Genomic DNA, 14867 nt, shown 5'->3' with positions numbered 1-14867 from the left:
AGGAAATGGGAGGAAAACAGCTTTCATGCATTGGCCACCTGCGCCAGATCCAGGAAGGCCTTAAAGTTTCTAACTGTGCCTGAATATGAACTTGAACTCCTCATGTGGTTCAAGCCAGCTCATACTACCTCCAAGGAGGGTTCGGATTTGGGCCAAAGTTTACCTTTTCCCTGAGTTTTCTCCCCGGGTGATGGAGCTGGCTTGCTTAAGAGCAGATGCCGAATGTCAGGACCTTTACGGGCAGTGCAGGCAACCAAGAGCTGGCACTGGAGCGGGGGCTCATGGTGGCACTCAGCACCACAATACTCAGCAGCCTGGATAAGCCTGTCATGCTCTGCGACACCTAAAAGGTAGGCACTTGAGTAGGATCTAGTTTGCTTAAATTGCACCTACATTTAGAAGATAGATGTGTAAAGCCCATTGGCAATGATCGAATCCTCACACAGTCATTACAGACTTCTCAAACCAGGGAACCTGGTGGTTAAGTGCTTATACGGTGGATGTGAAAGTTCCTTGCATGTCCGATTTCCATTGGTCACATGTAGGCACATTTACTTGTGCTGGGGGCTGGGCACTTTGCCGACACATGGAGCTCCACCATGGGCCAAGTAGACAAGCTCATTCTCTGCAAGTCCCCAGAGATGCCTGGAAATTTAGAAGTAATGGTAGACCTGGGCATCTGGTCCATCCTCAGGCTGAGGAAGTTGATTTTACACCTCTTGCAGCTCAGAAATAGGCCCTACTGTCAGGAGGAGAATGTTCTCCAGACTTTTCTTGGAAGTCACATCATTTTATAAAAGTCTAACTCAAAATTGATGGAGAGGCTGTGGACCTTTTGTTTTCAGTCCAGGGACAGTTTAATGTAAAATGCACATGAAACCTAGGGAGTACAGCCTGAAATATATTTGTGTATATATATGTATATAAATATAAATATAAAACATCTCTAGCACTGATGAACACCAGTAGGTCAGATGATGCAGCTGCATTTGGTATGAGGCACTAAATCAGGCCTGAAAGAAACATAATCAGAGACACATGGCACAGCACTTTGCAGCTGGACTTATTAGGTATGGTACTGCATAACATAAGCCTAGCTAGATTTATACAGGAAGAAAAGGAAGGAAAGCCTAACTCTTCGTGCCTTACAGAATTCTGGAAGAATTGATTTTTTACTGCTGCTTTATCTTTCCTAAAGGTCAGATACCAGAACATTAGTTTCAGAAATGTTAAAATAGGGAGATCAGTTTAGTGGGGGGAAAACTACAAATACCTTAATATTCCAATCCTGGAGATTTTATAAATATAAATATTTGAATATGTTACCAAATAATGTATTCATCTCTTTTTGTTGTTGTTGTTGTTTGGTTTCCTGTGGAGAAGAAACCGAAGATAACTGCATTATTGAGGCTATCCGAAAGGGCTCTAATCTGGTGGATTATGCTGTACAATATACACTGAAAAGGTAAATAAAAAAAGTAAGGGATCTAGTCAGAAAAAAGCTTTCAAAATAGATAAGCTGGATACCAGGTTTATTTCTTTGATCTGAACCAATATAACCTAGTGCATTATCACCACTTGAGATGTTGTTTTAAAATATGAGAAAAATAAGAAATATGATGACAAAGAGGAATGGTTTTCTGATCTCAGGAAGACATCAAATTCCATGAAAATGTGGCTCATAAGTTTATAATTTTACAAAAGTTATGTATTTTTGAGCATTAAGTATGGATTATACGTCTTCTTCAGTGCAGAGCAAGGTGAGAACAACTATGACATTTGTGTCAAAATCCTATTGCCTTAAAAAGGATTGTTGAAGTGAGTTTCACATTGCCCCTTCTCAAATCAAATAGATGTAATGAGGGGATTAGAGGAAGGAAATATATCATTTACCTTGAACTGTAGATAATAAACAACTTAGGAAAAGGTCCTTTATGCTTGAGTTATGCTATGAGAGAAGGAGACAGTGATCCCTTTCCAGGTGTGATGAAAGTGTCTAGGACATCTAGCACCACGTCTAAAAAGTTCAGCTATTTGCTGTGTAACTCTGACTACATTTCTGTGCTGTCCAAAATTGTTTTTTCTGCTATACTCAGAGCACATCAGCTAATTTTTACTGTGTGGGAAAACCACCCTTTTACTTAGCCTTTCCTAAAGGTATTGCACAACCAGGATTTATCTCTGTGTTTTAAACGGAGTCACAGCTCAGAGCTCCAGGAGAGACGACTGCAGCTCCCTGCGAGGACAAAACGCAGCAAGGGCTGCAGCTGCCTGGTACTTAGCAACTGAGATTACTTTAGTTTTGTAGTGTGAGCACTTTGGTGACAGTCCTGAGGCAGTCACATTTAAAAATGTAGATCTCAACCTTTCAGTATCTCAGCTGCCTCATGTGCAAAATGAAGATACTAATATTTAACTCCCTCACAAGATATTACGGCAATTATTTGGTCAATATTTGCTCAATGTCTTAAAGATGATAAATGCCAGGTATTACTGAGATGATCGTTGCAATTTTATTAGGAATAAAACTCAGACCGCTTGCTCACCCCACATAAATTGCCTGACTGTTAGAACTTCTTTCAAGATGCTGTATGTGTGGATAAATTGGCTCTGAAGAGTGGCGTTATTCAACAAGCCTTTTATTGGGTTCTCTTAAAAAGCTCTTATAGTAATAAATATTGCAGAAAAGGCAAATAGGACTTTTTCTGCTCCCCTCCTCCACCTTTTCTCCTCTCCCTTGACCATCCTCTGCCTTCTCTTCTCTTTTCCCCTTCCCCTTTCCTTCTCTTTTTTCAACAACAGTAGTTGAAAATCAGATCAGCAATTTAAAACTGCCAAATTAAGTATTTGGTCTGACAGAAATTGTTGTTAACTTTTGGTCTTTCAAAGTCAGAACACTACTTTTAATGACAATTTGAGAACTTTTTATGTCTTTTGCAGTTTAATTTAATCCTGTAAGTGACCAAGGCTTGCATTTTCATCACAGCATTTAAGCATGTGCATGAATACTACCACTGAAGTCTTGCTTTTCTGTTCTGTGGGAAGAGAGCCACGAGAGCCCAGTGCCTGCAGTAGGAGTTTGATCCTCCTCAGAATATCACTTGCTCATAGGTTAACTAGCATAAAATATTTGGACTGTCAATCTGCGAATGATCATTAGTGGAGGTGAAAATTATGTTTCTCTTGTGTGCTCTTATGTAAGTCACTTCACTGTGGCCCAGTTAAGTGCAGCAGTGAGTTTCACGAATGTTACTGAGAGACTTTTTACTGTTTTAATATATGCTGATAAACATGTTCTACGCTTACCTCGTAGACACTAGTTCTTGGCCATTTACAGAGTACTGAACTATTGTTTAGTCTGATATGATATTGAGGAGAGAATGTTCTTAAATCTTTAAGTTAAATATTTTTGCATTTCCACATCAATTTAAAGCTACTAAGGCTTTTTTTTTTTTCTTTGTAACAAAAAGAATACTGTACACTTGAATTAAAGCTTTGGTCAGGCTAAAAACAAAGGCTAAAAAACAAGAAAGGAATGCGTCTGACTGCATGTTTGAACTTCTGGAAGTTATGGAGGTCACAATACTGTGGAAACTCAGATAATTTTACTTAGGCTCACAAATAGTTGAAAGAAGCCACAGTGCAATACAGATGAGCTCAGTGCTGTCTTTGAGAATGCAAAGGCAGTTCTGAGATGAAAAGGCAGTTTCTTTTTCAGGTTAGAGCTGGGAAACTCTTAATCATCCCATGTATGGTAGTCCAAAGATATGTTTGCTGAATTCATGAGCTAGGTGTCTGAACTGCAGACTGACTGAGTGAACATAACCGGATTTCACCTGAGACCTCAGTCTGAACTTGAATGGTAGTTAAAATGGACAAGTATGTTTCTTTACCTGTTTAATATCATTACTTTTGTTCTTGAATTCTTTTTTTTTTTTTTTTTTTTTTTTTTTTTTAATGCTGGAACAAGTGAATGGCAAAGCACTAAACATGTTTTATTATTTTTGTTTCATTAAAAGATATAATGGTCTTCAAGGAAAATGCAGCTTCTTAGAAATTACTTCCCAGATTTTAACATCACATAGGTCCCAATATATTTCACATAGTTGGCTGTGCTCATCATGACTGTCTCAACTTTGCCCAGAGCTTCTCATGACTGTTTGCTCAGAACTGCCTGCTATATCAATTAGCTTCTAGTTTTGTTAGTTTTTTTAAGACAAGGTGTTCATGTTTGTCATTATAATATAAACAGCCAGAATAGCATTAATATAGTGTAGATTAAACACAATGGCATCATAATCGAAATGTGTTATTTGTATTATGGGGCAATACCAATGGGTAATCTAGCCAGTTTGGATATGGCCCTCAGAGCCATATGTCACCTGTGAGATTATGATGCTTACCCAGTGGCATGTGAAAATATGTTATTAATTTACCAACAGGCACATTATAATATATATTTAAATTGTGATAGGTGGATTGCAAGGGGAAGCTCTATTTCCTCTAAATTTAATCAAAATGATGATTAGCACAAGTTATGGAATCTGTATTAGCTTTAACTAGAGAATTTCAGCCCTGTTTTGAAGGCTCCTGGTTCCCACTGTACGTTCCTTTCTGTCTTCTGCTGAGCGTGTCCTTCTCTGGGGTTTAAGGTGCAGAAGAAACTAAAGATAACTTCAGAACTGGCAACCTGTGTGAAGTGATAGTCTCTTACATCCACTTTGCTCAGCTGTAAATGATCACATATTTCTCGTGTTAGAGCTTAGCAGTTAATTCAAAAGAACTGCTGAACTAGCTACCTGAAAGTTAGGTGTGAATTATGTTGGTAGGTCACTTAGGACTGCCTCCCCCAACCCAGATACTTGGACTGAGCAAGTTTCAGCTGAGACTTGTATTTCAGGACTCTTGTTTGAACTTACCCTAAATACTGAGTGATTGAAGGTAAGTACAATTTTAATACAAATACATGAAGTTTTCTCACCCTATCCAGAGATGGAGATGATTGAAATTTATCAGTATATTTTGACTGATTTATTTTAGCTGAAGGTAGTTTATATTTTAACTGCTTAAAAAGTAGGGTTAACAACCCTAAAAAAATTCATGGTTTAGCACAAGATTAAAGAGATTTCTCACAAACTTTGTTCACATAAAATTACTTTTATAACATTTACTATACTTAAACCAGTTCGTTTCACATTAAAAAAAAAAAAATTGTAAAATCTGCCACTATTGCTGCTTCTGCTGTTTGCCCCTATCTATACCAACTCAAAAGGACCATCTGCGGAAGGGATCATGTACAGAACAACCTATAGTACCATCCATATGTGTAGAGAAGTGCAAAATCGTTCTCTATGCTCCAAATAAGTAATGACAGTTGTAGAAAGTCACTAAGCATTATCAGTTACTCAGTGTCACTCTGGTCTTGAAGCAGAATGTCCAAGTACATGCACACAATAGGAAAGACGAAATGATTTTCAGTTTATATTCTGCAGAATATGACTGTTTTGAGAGATCTCCTGAGGCTTGACAAGTATCTCGGGTATTAATTCAGGTTAGAAATCTCTAAACAATGCATTCTGTAAATATATTAATTTATTTTAATTTCAGGCAGAAAGTAATCTCTGAGATTCAAAATATCTGAAGCTGAAAAAGAACATGTGGCTCAAACCCTGGAGAATTTGTTTTAGGTTTAACTTTGTTTTGTTTTGTTTTCTCTATAATGAGACTCAGTAATTGAGCATCTGGCAAACACATAGAACCTTCTGTCCAAACACCATGGTCCATCCTAGGATTTCAATTTATCAAACAAGTGCTGAAGACACTTCATATCTAATGTCATCTTTCTAAGAACGGTACTATTGCAGATCATTCTATTAGCTTCATGGGTACTTCTGAGCTGCAAAATATCAAGACAGTTTGTAATTTAGACAGGCCATCAGCATCTCCTTCCAGCACCAGAGCTCAGCTTCAGGAGAGTGGGTAGGGACTGGAAGGGGCTATAAGGCATGCATTGAATTATGGGGGGGGAGAGACTGGCAAGCTAATAAGCAGTGTTACAATATTTGTAAGATTAGACAGAATGGAATAGACCTTGCCCTTAAGTTTTGCTTTGTTTTGTTTTGTTTTGTTTAACTAAACTTCTAGTTAATTTGTACAGATGTTCTCTTTAACTGATTTGTACAGACATGTTTGAACATGTGTATGATAATGTTGTTTAAAAATTATGTATGACTGATATTATCCTCATGTAGATATTAAATATCGAACCTGACTTAGTGCATTTAGTTTTACCATCTTTCTTTTCTTAGCAACTGGGACACAGTTTAGGAGTGTTAACACTCCAGATTCCCAGCCAAATGCCTAATTGTCTATGGAAAACCTGAAAAACACAGCACTGAAGAGCAAGATAGCTCTTTTTCATGCCTATGAGAATTGTTAAGCTTTGCTGATCAAAGGAATGGAATTGCTTCTGTATAAAGAATAACTGAGTAGGTCAAGACTCTTTTGGATCAATTACAGACAAATTTTGCACCTAAAAAAAAAGTCTTGAAGTTATATTCACTTACTTTAAGCTTTTTATTTATGTAAGCATGCTCGTATTTTGCAAACAGGTTTTTAACTGTTTGTTTTGCCCAAATCAAAATGTTATTTCCATTTTAAACTTGTCTTGTGGCTTAAGTGAACCTAAATGAGTATGGCAGCACAATGTTTTCATGGAAGTCTCGTATCTAAATAGATCTGCACTGGAGAGAAGCCCCTAGGGACATCCACAACCTATGACATTTTTGCAAATAGAAGAAGCTGGAGTGTTTTTTCTAAGCTGTAGGAATCAGTTTGGGAGTTGGTACCTCCAGCTAAAGGAGACATTCTCTCTGATTGTGACAAGAAGGCCCGTGCTTAGCAAAAAGAAATCTTACATTGTCACATTCACATTTTAATGCTGCTCCTCTGTAATCTCTCCTTTAACACATTTAGGGATCTGGGTCAAAAATATAAAACAAGTTACATGTGCAGAAAGCTTGGGAGGCAGGGCATAGTGCAATGAGAATGATATAGTGCATATTTCCTCAGCATAATCAATAATAAATTGGTGCTTTGCTACATAGTGAATCACAAAATGGTTGAAGTTAGAGGGACCTCTAGAGATCATCTAGTCCAACATTGCTGTGTCAGCAGCAGAGCAGTGTCAGCTACAGCAGGTTGCTCAGGACTGTGTCTAGTTGGGTTTTAACTCTCTCCAAGGACAGAGACTCCACAACCCCTTTGGGCAACCCATGCCAGTGTTTGACCACCCTTACAGTAAAAAGGTTTTCTCTCATGTTTAAGTGGAAAAGAAATCATCTCAACAAACCTTAGTTGTTTAAAGAGTTAGAGGTAAGGCCAGGCCATGTAACTTAAGGCTGATGAAAAAAAGCAAAGTAAAAGCAAAACCTGCTCATTTAGATGTTACCATAGTGGAATTCCTATATTGTGACAATACTGCACAAGACCTTTCCAGTCAGCTTGTGCTGCAGGCTCTGACCACTAACAGTTTCTGTTTTTTCCCATTTGCTTTCCACAAGCTTACTCCTGTTGTGCATGTTCAGCAGAAGGGCACCCTTCCTTTATTTCCAGAATTTTCCACCTGCCTGCAAAATAAAATAACTCTGTAGTCTTCCTCTCTGCTCTCCCAGTATGTCCTCTGATCGAAATTTACCTTAAACTCTGAATATACCCAGCATTGACAAATATAGCAATCAATATGTTTTAAACGTTTATACTTAAAAAAAAGCTCTGTTTTTTATCTCAATTATAGAAGTATCCAAGGAAAGAGAATAGTGACTCCTACTTTGCTGCTGGCTTTCTCAAAATCTCCAGAACAAGAGAGTCGAGATATTTCCCAAGCAGCTGAACGAATGGAAATGTCAATTCAAGTGCTGAAACAAGAAGTTTGCCAGAAGCGCAAACGTTCTTTGCATCCAACGGGTAAATACAGTACATTGACATTGGCAAAACCCCTTGTTGATTGCTTGAATGTTGCCTTCTAGATTAAAGCTGGATTAGCTTCATTTTTATTTTATTTTACCTTAGGCAGGAGTATGTTTCATGTCCACACCCTGGGGCCGGAATGCCTCTGTTTTCTCCTTAAAAGCACCTCAGATAGTCACTCCGTAACATGTTGCTTCCCTGGAATGCAGATTTGCAGAGCGGCTGAGCAGAGCAGCACTGAGATGCTGGCATCCTCTGAACTCATCAACATATATTTGTATTGTCTATAAATCAGCTTGCATATTCGCCGTGCTGCAAGCCTCTTGTTTACAGTGAAGTATCTCTCTCCTCCAGCAGTTTGGTTTTAGTGCTTGCAGGGCCTAGAGTCTGCAGATAAAATAGTACAGTATCTATCATTTACTTTGTGGCATTGGCACCTTGAAATACATTTCCTCTGGACATAGATGGCCTTATGAATACCTATCTTTCAAGAAAATATGTTCTTGTTTCCAAAACTAATTTTAATAGTGCATTAGTGTTATACATTATTTCCCCTTTACTTCTGTTCTAACTTTTTTTTTATGTGAGAGGCAGAGAGAGAGAGAGAGAGAGAGAGAGAGAGAGAGAGAGACTTTAGAAAGTTCAGTGATGTGCTGTTGTCTAAGTAAAATTGCTGTTGCTGTTATTGCAAGATGAGTTTAACAAGTGTCTCTGGTGTTTGGAAGGCTCAAAAATACAGAAAAATTGATTGGCTTTTTCATAATTTAATTCCATCGCTAAGAGCAACATGAACCAGAGAATTATAATTTGTATTCTCTCAGTATTAAAACATGACAACTTTTTTCGAAAGAGAGAATTGTTAGACTGCTGTAGGAAAACATAAGGTCTACAACTATCTGCTTTACTTTTCCCTTAAGGAAACTTTTGGCATGCGAAACTAATAAGACATCTATATAACTATATTTATATATACACACACAGTCTTATACACACACACACACACACACACACACACACACACACAGACGCAAGGATTTTGTGCTAGCACAATTTCAGAAGAACTTGAAGAACTCCTAAATCACAGAACAAAGGCATGAAATTCTTGTTAATTAACAAAACTGAAAAAATTTTCATGGAAGATGAATGGACACTCTATCTGCCATAACAAGGAGTAGCTTTACATTAAGTAAACAATGACTAAACTGATTTTATAGAAAACAGATGAGTCAACACTTAGATGATAGATAATTTGGGAACAGGGCTCTGACTATGACTTTGAACCTGAAGTAACATGGAGACACAGTTACATCAACAAAATTAGCCTAGGTACCCCGTACGTAAACACGAGCCAGCCCAACAGCTCATCCCCCTACTTTCTTACCCCGATCTTGCACAGGGTCTAGTTGTTCAGCAGAAAGTTTCTGAAGCTGATGCAACTCCTGAACTTATTTTTTAATCCTGGCTTACTTTTTTTGGCTTGATTAATGGACCAAATTGTCTTAGTTCAGAGTCCTACCGATGGGTAGGACTGATAAGTGGTGGGACTGGGTGACCTGCAGTAGGCAGTGAGGAGATGGGGAGAAGAGTTAGGTGCTGACTCTATCTTCCTCTTTTAGCACATCATGGTTACAGTCAGTTTGAGTGAGTTCAGTACACTCAGTTTGCTCACCTCAGGAAGAAAATTGCTTCCCTTTCATGTGCCCCTCTACTCCCAACCTGCCAGACATGTGTTTACATACATGTGTGTGTGAGAGAGCATGCCAGATCTCCAGAGCTCATAGAATAGTGTGACTTTGCCCCTCACCTGAAGAATGCTCAATGGAAGAAGATCTGTCTGTGATTATATTACACAGACATGAATAACACACTGGTTATTGGTGTGCAGCTCTGTTCTTCCCTATCCTGCAAATTCCAGTTAATAATTCTATGCTTCTGCCACACCACATTTTATTATACAGCCTATCCTTTCTTGCACCTCCTGCATGTTCCCAGTGCCATGTTTCCTCTCCTTGTGTTCCTGAGTAGCATTTGTCACACTTCTGTTGCGAGCACAGAGCCTAGGCAAGTGGCATGACCAGGATGCAGGGAGAGAAGGAAGCAGAGAGGAGTTGCATAATGGTGAAAAGGGAGCAGATTGACAGCTTGACAACTTCCTTCTCATTCTCTACCCATGAGATAATAATATCAGCTCTTTCCTTTCACCCCACATCTCCTCTAGGTCCCTAAGCCTACTGCCTGCAGCACTTCTCACTAAGTGCTTTTTTTCTAGAAACCAGAGGGGGCTTGCCCTAGCTGCAGCTGACAATACTGTCTTTTCTACTGTAACAATACCTGTAACAATAGCATCTATAATAAGAGCAAGTTGCTTGTTTTTTGCTTTTTTTTTTCTTTCAGATCTTTTATCAGCTGATCTGCTCACCACAATTGCTAACATTTCTGGATGTCTGCCTTATATGTTGCCACCAAAATGTCCAAATAATTGCTTAGCTAATAAATATAGACTCATCACTGGTGCCTGCAATAACAGGTATGTAAGATAAGAATTGTGTCCTGGAAACCCCTACCATTTTTTTTAACTTAAAAGTTATATTTACTTTTTTCTGGAAAACATGGGTGTGTGACCCCAATCAGCTAACTTAGACACCTCATTTTTGCCTGCACTGTACACATCTATTAAAGCAATAATCCAAAATAGATGGCTTATGTTCCTTTTGTACTTAGTGATGAGAGATGTTGATGCCACTGAAAGCTTCCAGGGAAGGAGTATCTCCATCTAAATTTTGGTATCCTATTTCTGGTGGATAGAGTCTTCCTTTGAAGGCCTCCAAGATTTCTAAGATTATGTAACTTAAATTTAGGGAGGATTGAGTCAGTAGATGCTTTTTTCTATATAGTTTAGACAGACCGAGTTCTAACCCAGTGTTCATTTTTCATTAAATTGGGTAAAATAATATTGAATGGGAAAGTATAATTTCTTCATGAGGAGAAATAAGAAAATCAGGCACATTCTCAATTTCAAATTTTCTCACAGCCTTGCCATTTAGCAATCATGCATCTAAAAATTTTGGGTAACTTTTTTACTTATATAGCAAAGTTATGCTAAAATGTCTGTATATTGTAGCCTTATTTGATTGGAGCCAAAACACATCTGAATACTTTGAATAAACATAACCAGATCCGTATAAGCCTTCCTTCAAACCATGAGCAGAGTAGAGAAACACTCAGCTGTCTCAGGTGACCTACAAAGGAAAAGTGAAATTAGTAGTACTTGTCAATTTTAGAGTAGCTGAACAAGTGTTTGTTTCTTTATTGATGAGACCATTAAAAAAGTCACAGCTGTGATTTACTTGTAGCTTCACAGTTTGCATGCTGATAAAAGTTGGAAAATCTCATAACTCAGAAATGTTCAGTAACTTTTATTAATGTTACCAGTTATTTAATTTCATCTCCATGAGTACTGAATTGCTGTAGTCTCCTCCCGCATTCTGTAACAGCATTTGACTTCCAGCTGTAGATGATAAGAATAGGTTTCCAAAGCACTACTGAAAATTACTCAGCCAGGAAAGATGCAAGTTTCCTTCTGGAGTGGAGAGACAGTTAAAGAAAAACTTTAGAACGTTGATTCCAGAAGAATAAGTGCAAATGCCAAACAAACAAAAACCCCCAACAAACAAAAAGAGCCCCACGACTTTGATCTGCATTTGCAATGAAAACTGGTTGATTTTATGCATATTATGGGAATGGAGATGGGTTTTTTGAGATTTCACTACTTTCAAACAAACCTTTGTTGAACAAAAAGCTAATGAGAAAGCTTATGTACAAAAATATTTATTTACAGGGTCCACAGATGATGGAATACATTAACTCTTAATGTTAAAGGTTATCTTCAGTGGAAAAGGAAGAAAATGGAAAGACAGAGAAAAGAGAAAGGGAAAATTCCCCAGTGGTCAGCTAGGATGAGGATCAATAGAGGTGTCCCCAGATGAGCACCCTTTACTGAGTGTCTTCTCCAGTGCAGCAAGTGCTTCCCCCAATTACGTTTTTCAAAGTAACTGTACCCTAACCTAAAGATCTGTTCAGTCTCCCTACTGATTGGTCTCACTCATTAAGCTGATAGCCCTGATTAGAGCATGCTTTGATCAGGTGTGGGTGTTGAATGGTCTGATAAACTTTGTGCATGTCCATAATTTATTGCTTTTGGCTATCTAAATGACTATTATTTACTATTGCCATCTACTTGCTTCCTAATATAAGACCATAAAATAAAGACTATGAAGCAAGCTGTGAAAAAGGCAGGGGTGAAGAGGAAGGAAAAAACTGTTCATACATCAGTGGCAATTGCTTCCTGCAAAACCCGACATAACAGATGTAACCATATTTTCAGAATCCTCCGGAGCAGGACTATGAGGATAAGAGCACTTTCAAATACAAGGGTAAAAGGTACTTATACTTGGCAGTCTCTGGATACATAGGAGTAAGGTCACAAAGTGAAAGGCAGATGGCATTGTTACAAATGAGAGGGTACAGAGCTGTGAATGGAAGGCCATTAGCATTACCCAAGTTAAGATACTGTGCAACACAGCGACTGAACAGTGGTAGAACTCTGCAGTTTTATTAGTCACTCAGTCTGTTTTTATGAGAACAGTCAGTTCTGCTACATCACAGGTGATTTGGAAGAAGTGTGTCTGATAAGCTCTTTGTTGAAAGGGCACAACCTGATATGCATCAATGATACAAGTCTAACTATGTGAGTATCCATAAATCCTGCTCTGCACTTGCAGAGTTGCCTAGAATCTGAAGGAGCAGCTAATATCATATTTGCAATTGACAGCTCCATGAGGACTTGAACACATTGGCCAAGATTCATGCAGTTGAATTTGGGTTCGTAGGCTGAGGCTCTTAATTTACAGGCTTGGCTGCTGTGGTCTTTCTCTACAGAGATGGAGAGAAATAGACTCTGCGGTGGGTAAGTGAAAACATCTTTTTCTCTTCAGTGACTAGAGTAATACTAAGATGTATACAGGAGTTTCAGACTGGTTCCTAAAACTGGGTAGGATAAATATGATCCATTGAATCTGATTAGTCTTTAGTCACTGTGTTTTACTTTGTATGGTTCTATGTTTACATGAAATCAGTGCTTAATGCTGTCATTCGGATTTGGTGGTATTACAGACCGTTTGCACTAGACATCTACTAGAGGCCAAAGGCAGCAAAAAGCCAAAACCAAAGACTTTGAAACTAGCAAGACAGATATTCACTTAGTTTAAATCTTTGTGAGCCCTTTGAAATACCTCAAGCTTTGCTGAAATACATCAGCTGAAAAGTTCCATTATATTATAATACAAATAACATATTCTACTATGTAAATGACCTTCAAGTACTTCTAACATTAAACAAAGAAGTACCAGTCTCTACTTTTTCCTTGCTTTACAGCTGCTGCTTTCAGGCAGAAGATATATCAGGATCTGTGTTGTTTTTGTAATTTTAGTCACCCAGCAGAAATGCACAGCTCTGTGGTAGGTCAATAACTAAATGCTGCATTTCAAAAGTGAAACATAAAAACAAATTTCAAAGTGAAATTAGCTGTTTACCTTTAAGAAGAATCTAGTTAAATATATCTAAAAGTAAGCACAGAATTTCTTTACTAATGCTTTGCTTAATTAGTTCACTTATTTGGGACAAATCAGATTACAAGGTATTTATTCAGCAGCACTGAGATTACTTTGTTTTAGTGTGATATTCTTAGAACAAAGGCATAAAAGAATAGCATATACTTGCTCTTCTATGGAGAATATCAACATGACATCAGGCATTCCCAGCAGTGCCATTATCCAGATTTACTAGTAACGCGTATCAACAGATTTTACTTTTCTTTCTGCCTGAAGGGATATGTGTGAATAATAAGCAAAACCTATTTACAACAATATTTTTTAATGAAGAGAGCTAGGAGGTAAGGCATGTCCAAACAGCTATTTTTCTTCATTTTTATCTCAACTAAGTGGCATTGATCTGTGTGTTTTTTAGTGTTTGGTGTAATGAGAGGGGTTTGAAGATAAAGGAATTACAGATGCTAAAGGACAGGAATCTTACAGTACAATTAACCTCACTTAATCTTAGCTTTCTAAACCAGTTAGACATCTACCACAAGCTTGCTGTTTTGCCTGTTCCTAATCATGACACATAGGATGCAATGATAGAACGGCACTTAGGAATTATCTGTCTCTCCGGTTTGGTGGGCAGGAGCTTAGACAGCTAGATTGGATTTTATGCCTAACATTTAGGCAGCTAAGATAACCGAGGGGGAATTCCACCTGCAGCTTTTCTGTTTCTTTGCTGTGCCATTAGCCATTGCATCAGACCAGGATGTGAGGCCTGGTCTGAAAACCTAAGAGCCAAGGCAGTAAGGGTTTTAATGTGGCTCACCTTGGGAACAGAATGACCTCCTGACAAGAATCCGTTGATTATAATAAGGAATTGGGGTATTTCCTTCAGAGTGACTGCTTCAGTAGTTTAGTGGCAAGTTTCAGAAGTTTTCCATGTTTTCCAAAAGTTACGTCCATGACAACTCAGAGCAATATCAAACGTGATAGACTCCAATTGTTTAATTATCATATCACATTCATTCAGCTTTCCTTTTTTCTACCAATAGATCCTGAAACTAGGCAGAACATTAAAAGATATAAATCCAGATAGTAAACTGCATCTTAAAACTTCAGGTTCCTCCTAAGAGAGCCAAAACAAAATCTCAGCTGTGTAATTCCAGTATTTCACAAGTGAATGTAAAGTCTCAATTCCCATAAACAGAATTTGACTACTTTATAAGGTTGTATGGCATAGAAATCATATTATATCAACTGCTCTGGATGAAAACCTTTTTTAATTCATGCAAGATTCCAAGA

The 14867-nt window shown here is 38.0% G+C and overlaps 1 protein-coding gene across 1 annotated transcript in view; it reads left to right on the top strand.

The window, feature by feature from the left end:
* The window catches only part of TPO (thyroid peroxidase), a 47229-nt gene that overhangs the window by 2595 nt on the left and 29767 nt on the right, over positions 1-14867 (top strand). The window contains exons 2-4 of the mRNA XM_064508517.1: positions 1384-1465; positions 7796-7965; positions 10363-10495. Coding sequence (XP_064364587.1) covers positions 1384-1465; positions 7796-7965; positions 10363-10495 — 385 coding nt within the window. The remainder of the gene's footprint in view (positions 1-1383; positions 1466-7795; positions 7966-10362; positions 10496-14867) is intronic.

This window comes from Dromaius novaehollandiae, chromosome 3 (genome assembly GCF_036370855.1).
Source record: "Dromaius novaehollandiae isolate bDroNov1 chromosome 3, bDroNov1.hap1, whole genome shotgun sequence".
Classification (NCBI taxonomy): domain Eukaryota; kingdom Metazoa; phylum Chordata; class Aves; order Casuariiformes; family Dromaiidae; genus Dromaius; species Dromaius novaehollandiae.
The sequence above is the reverse complement of the archived record's forward strand: the minus strand, read 5'-3'. Positions and strand labels throughout refer to the sequence as shown.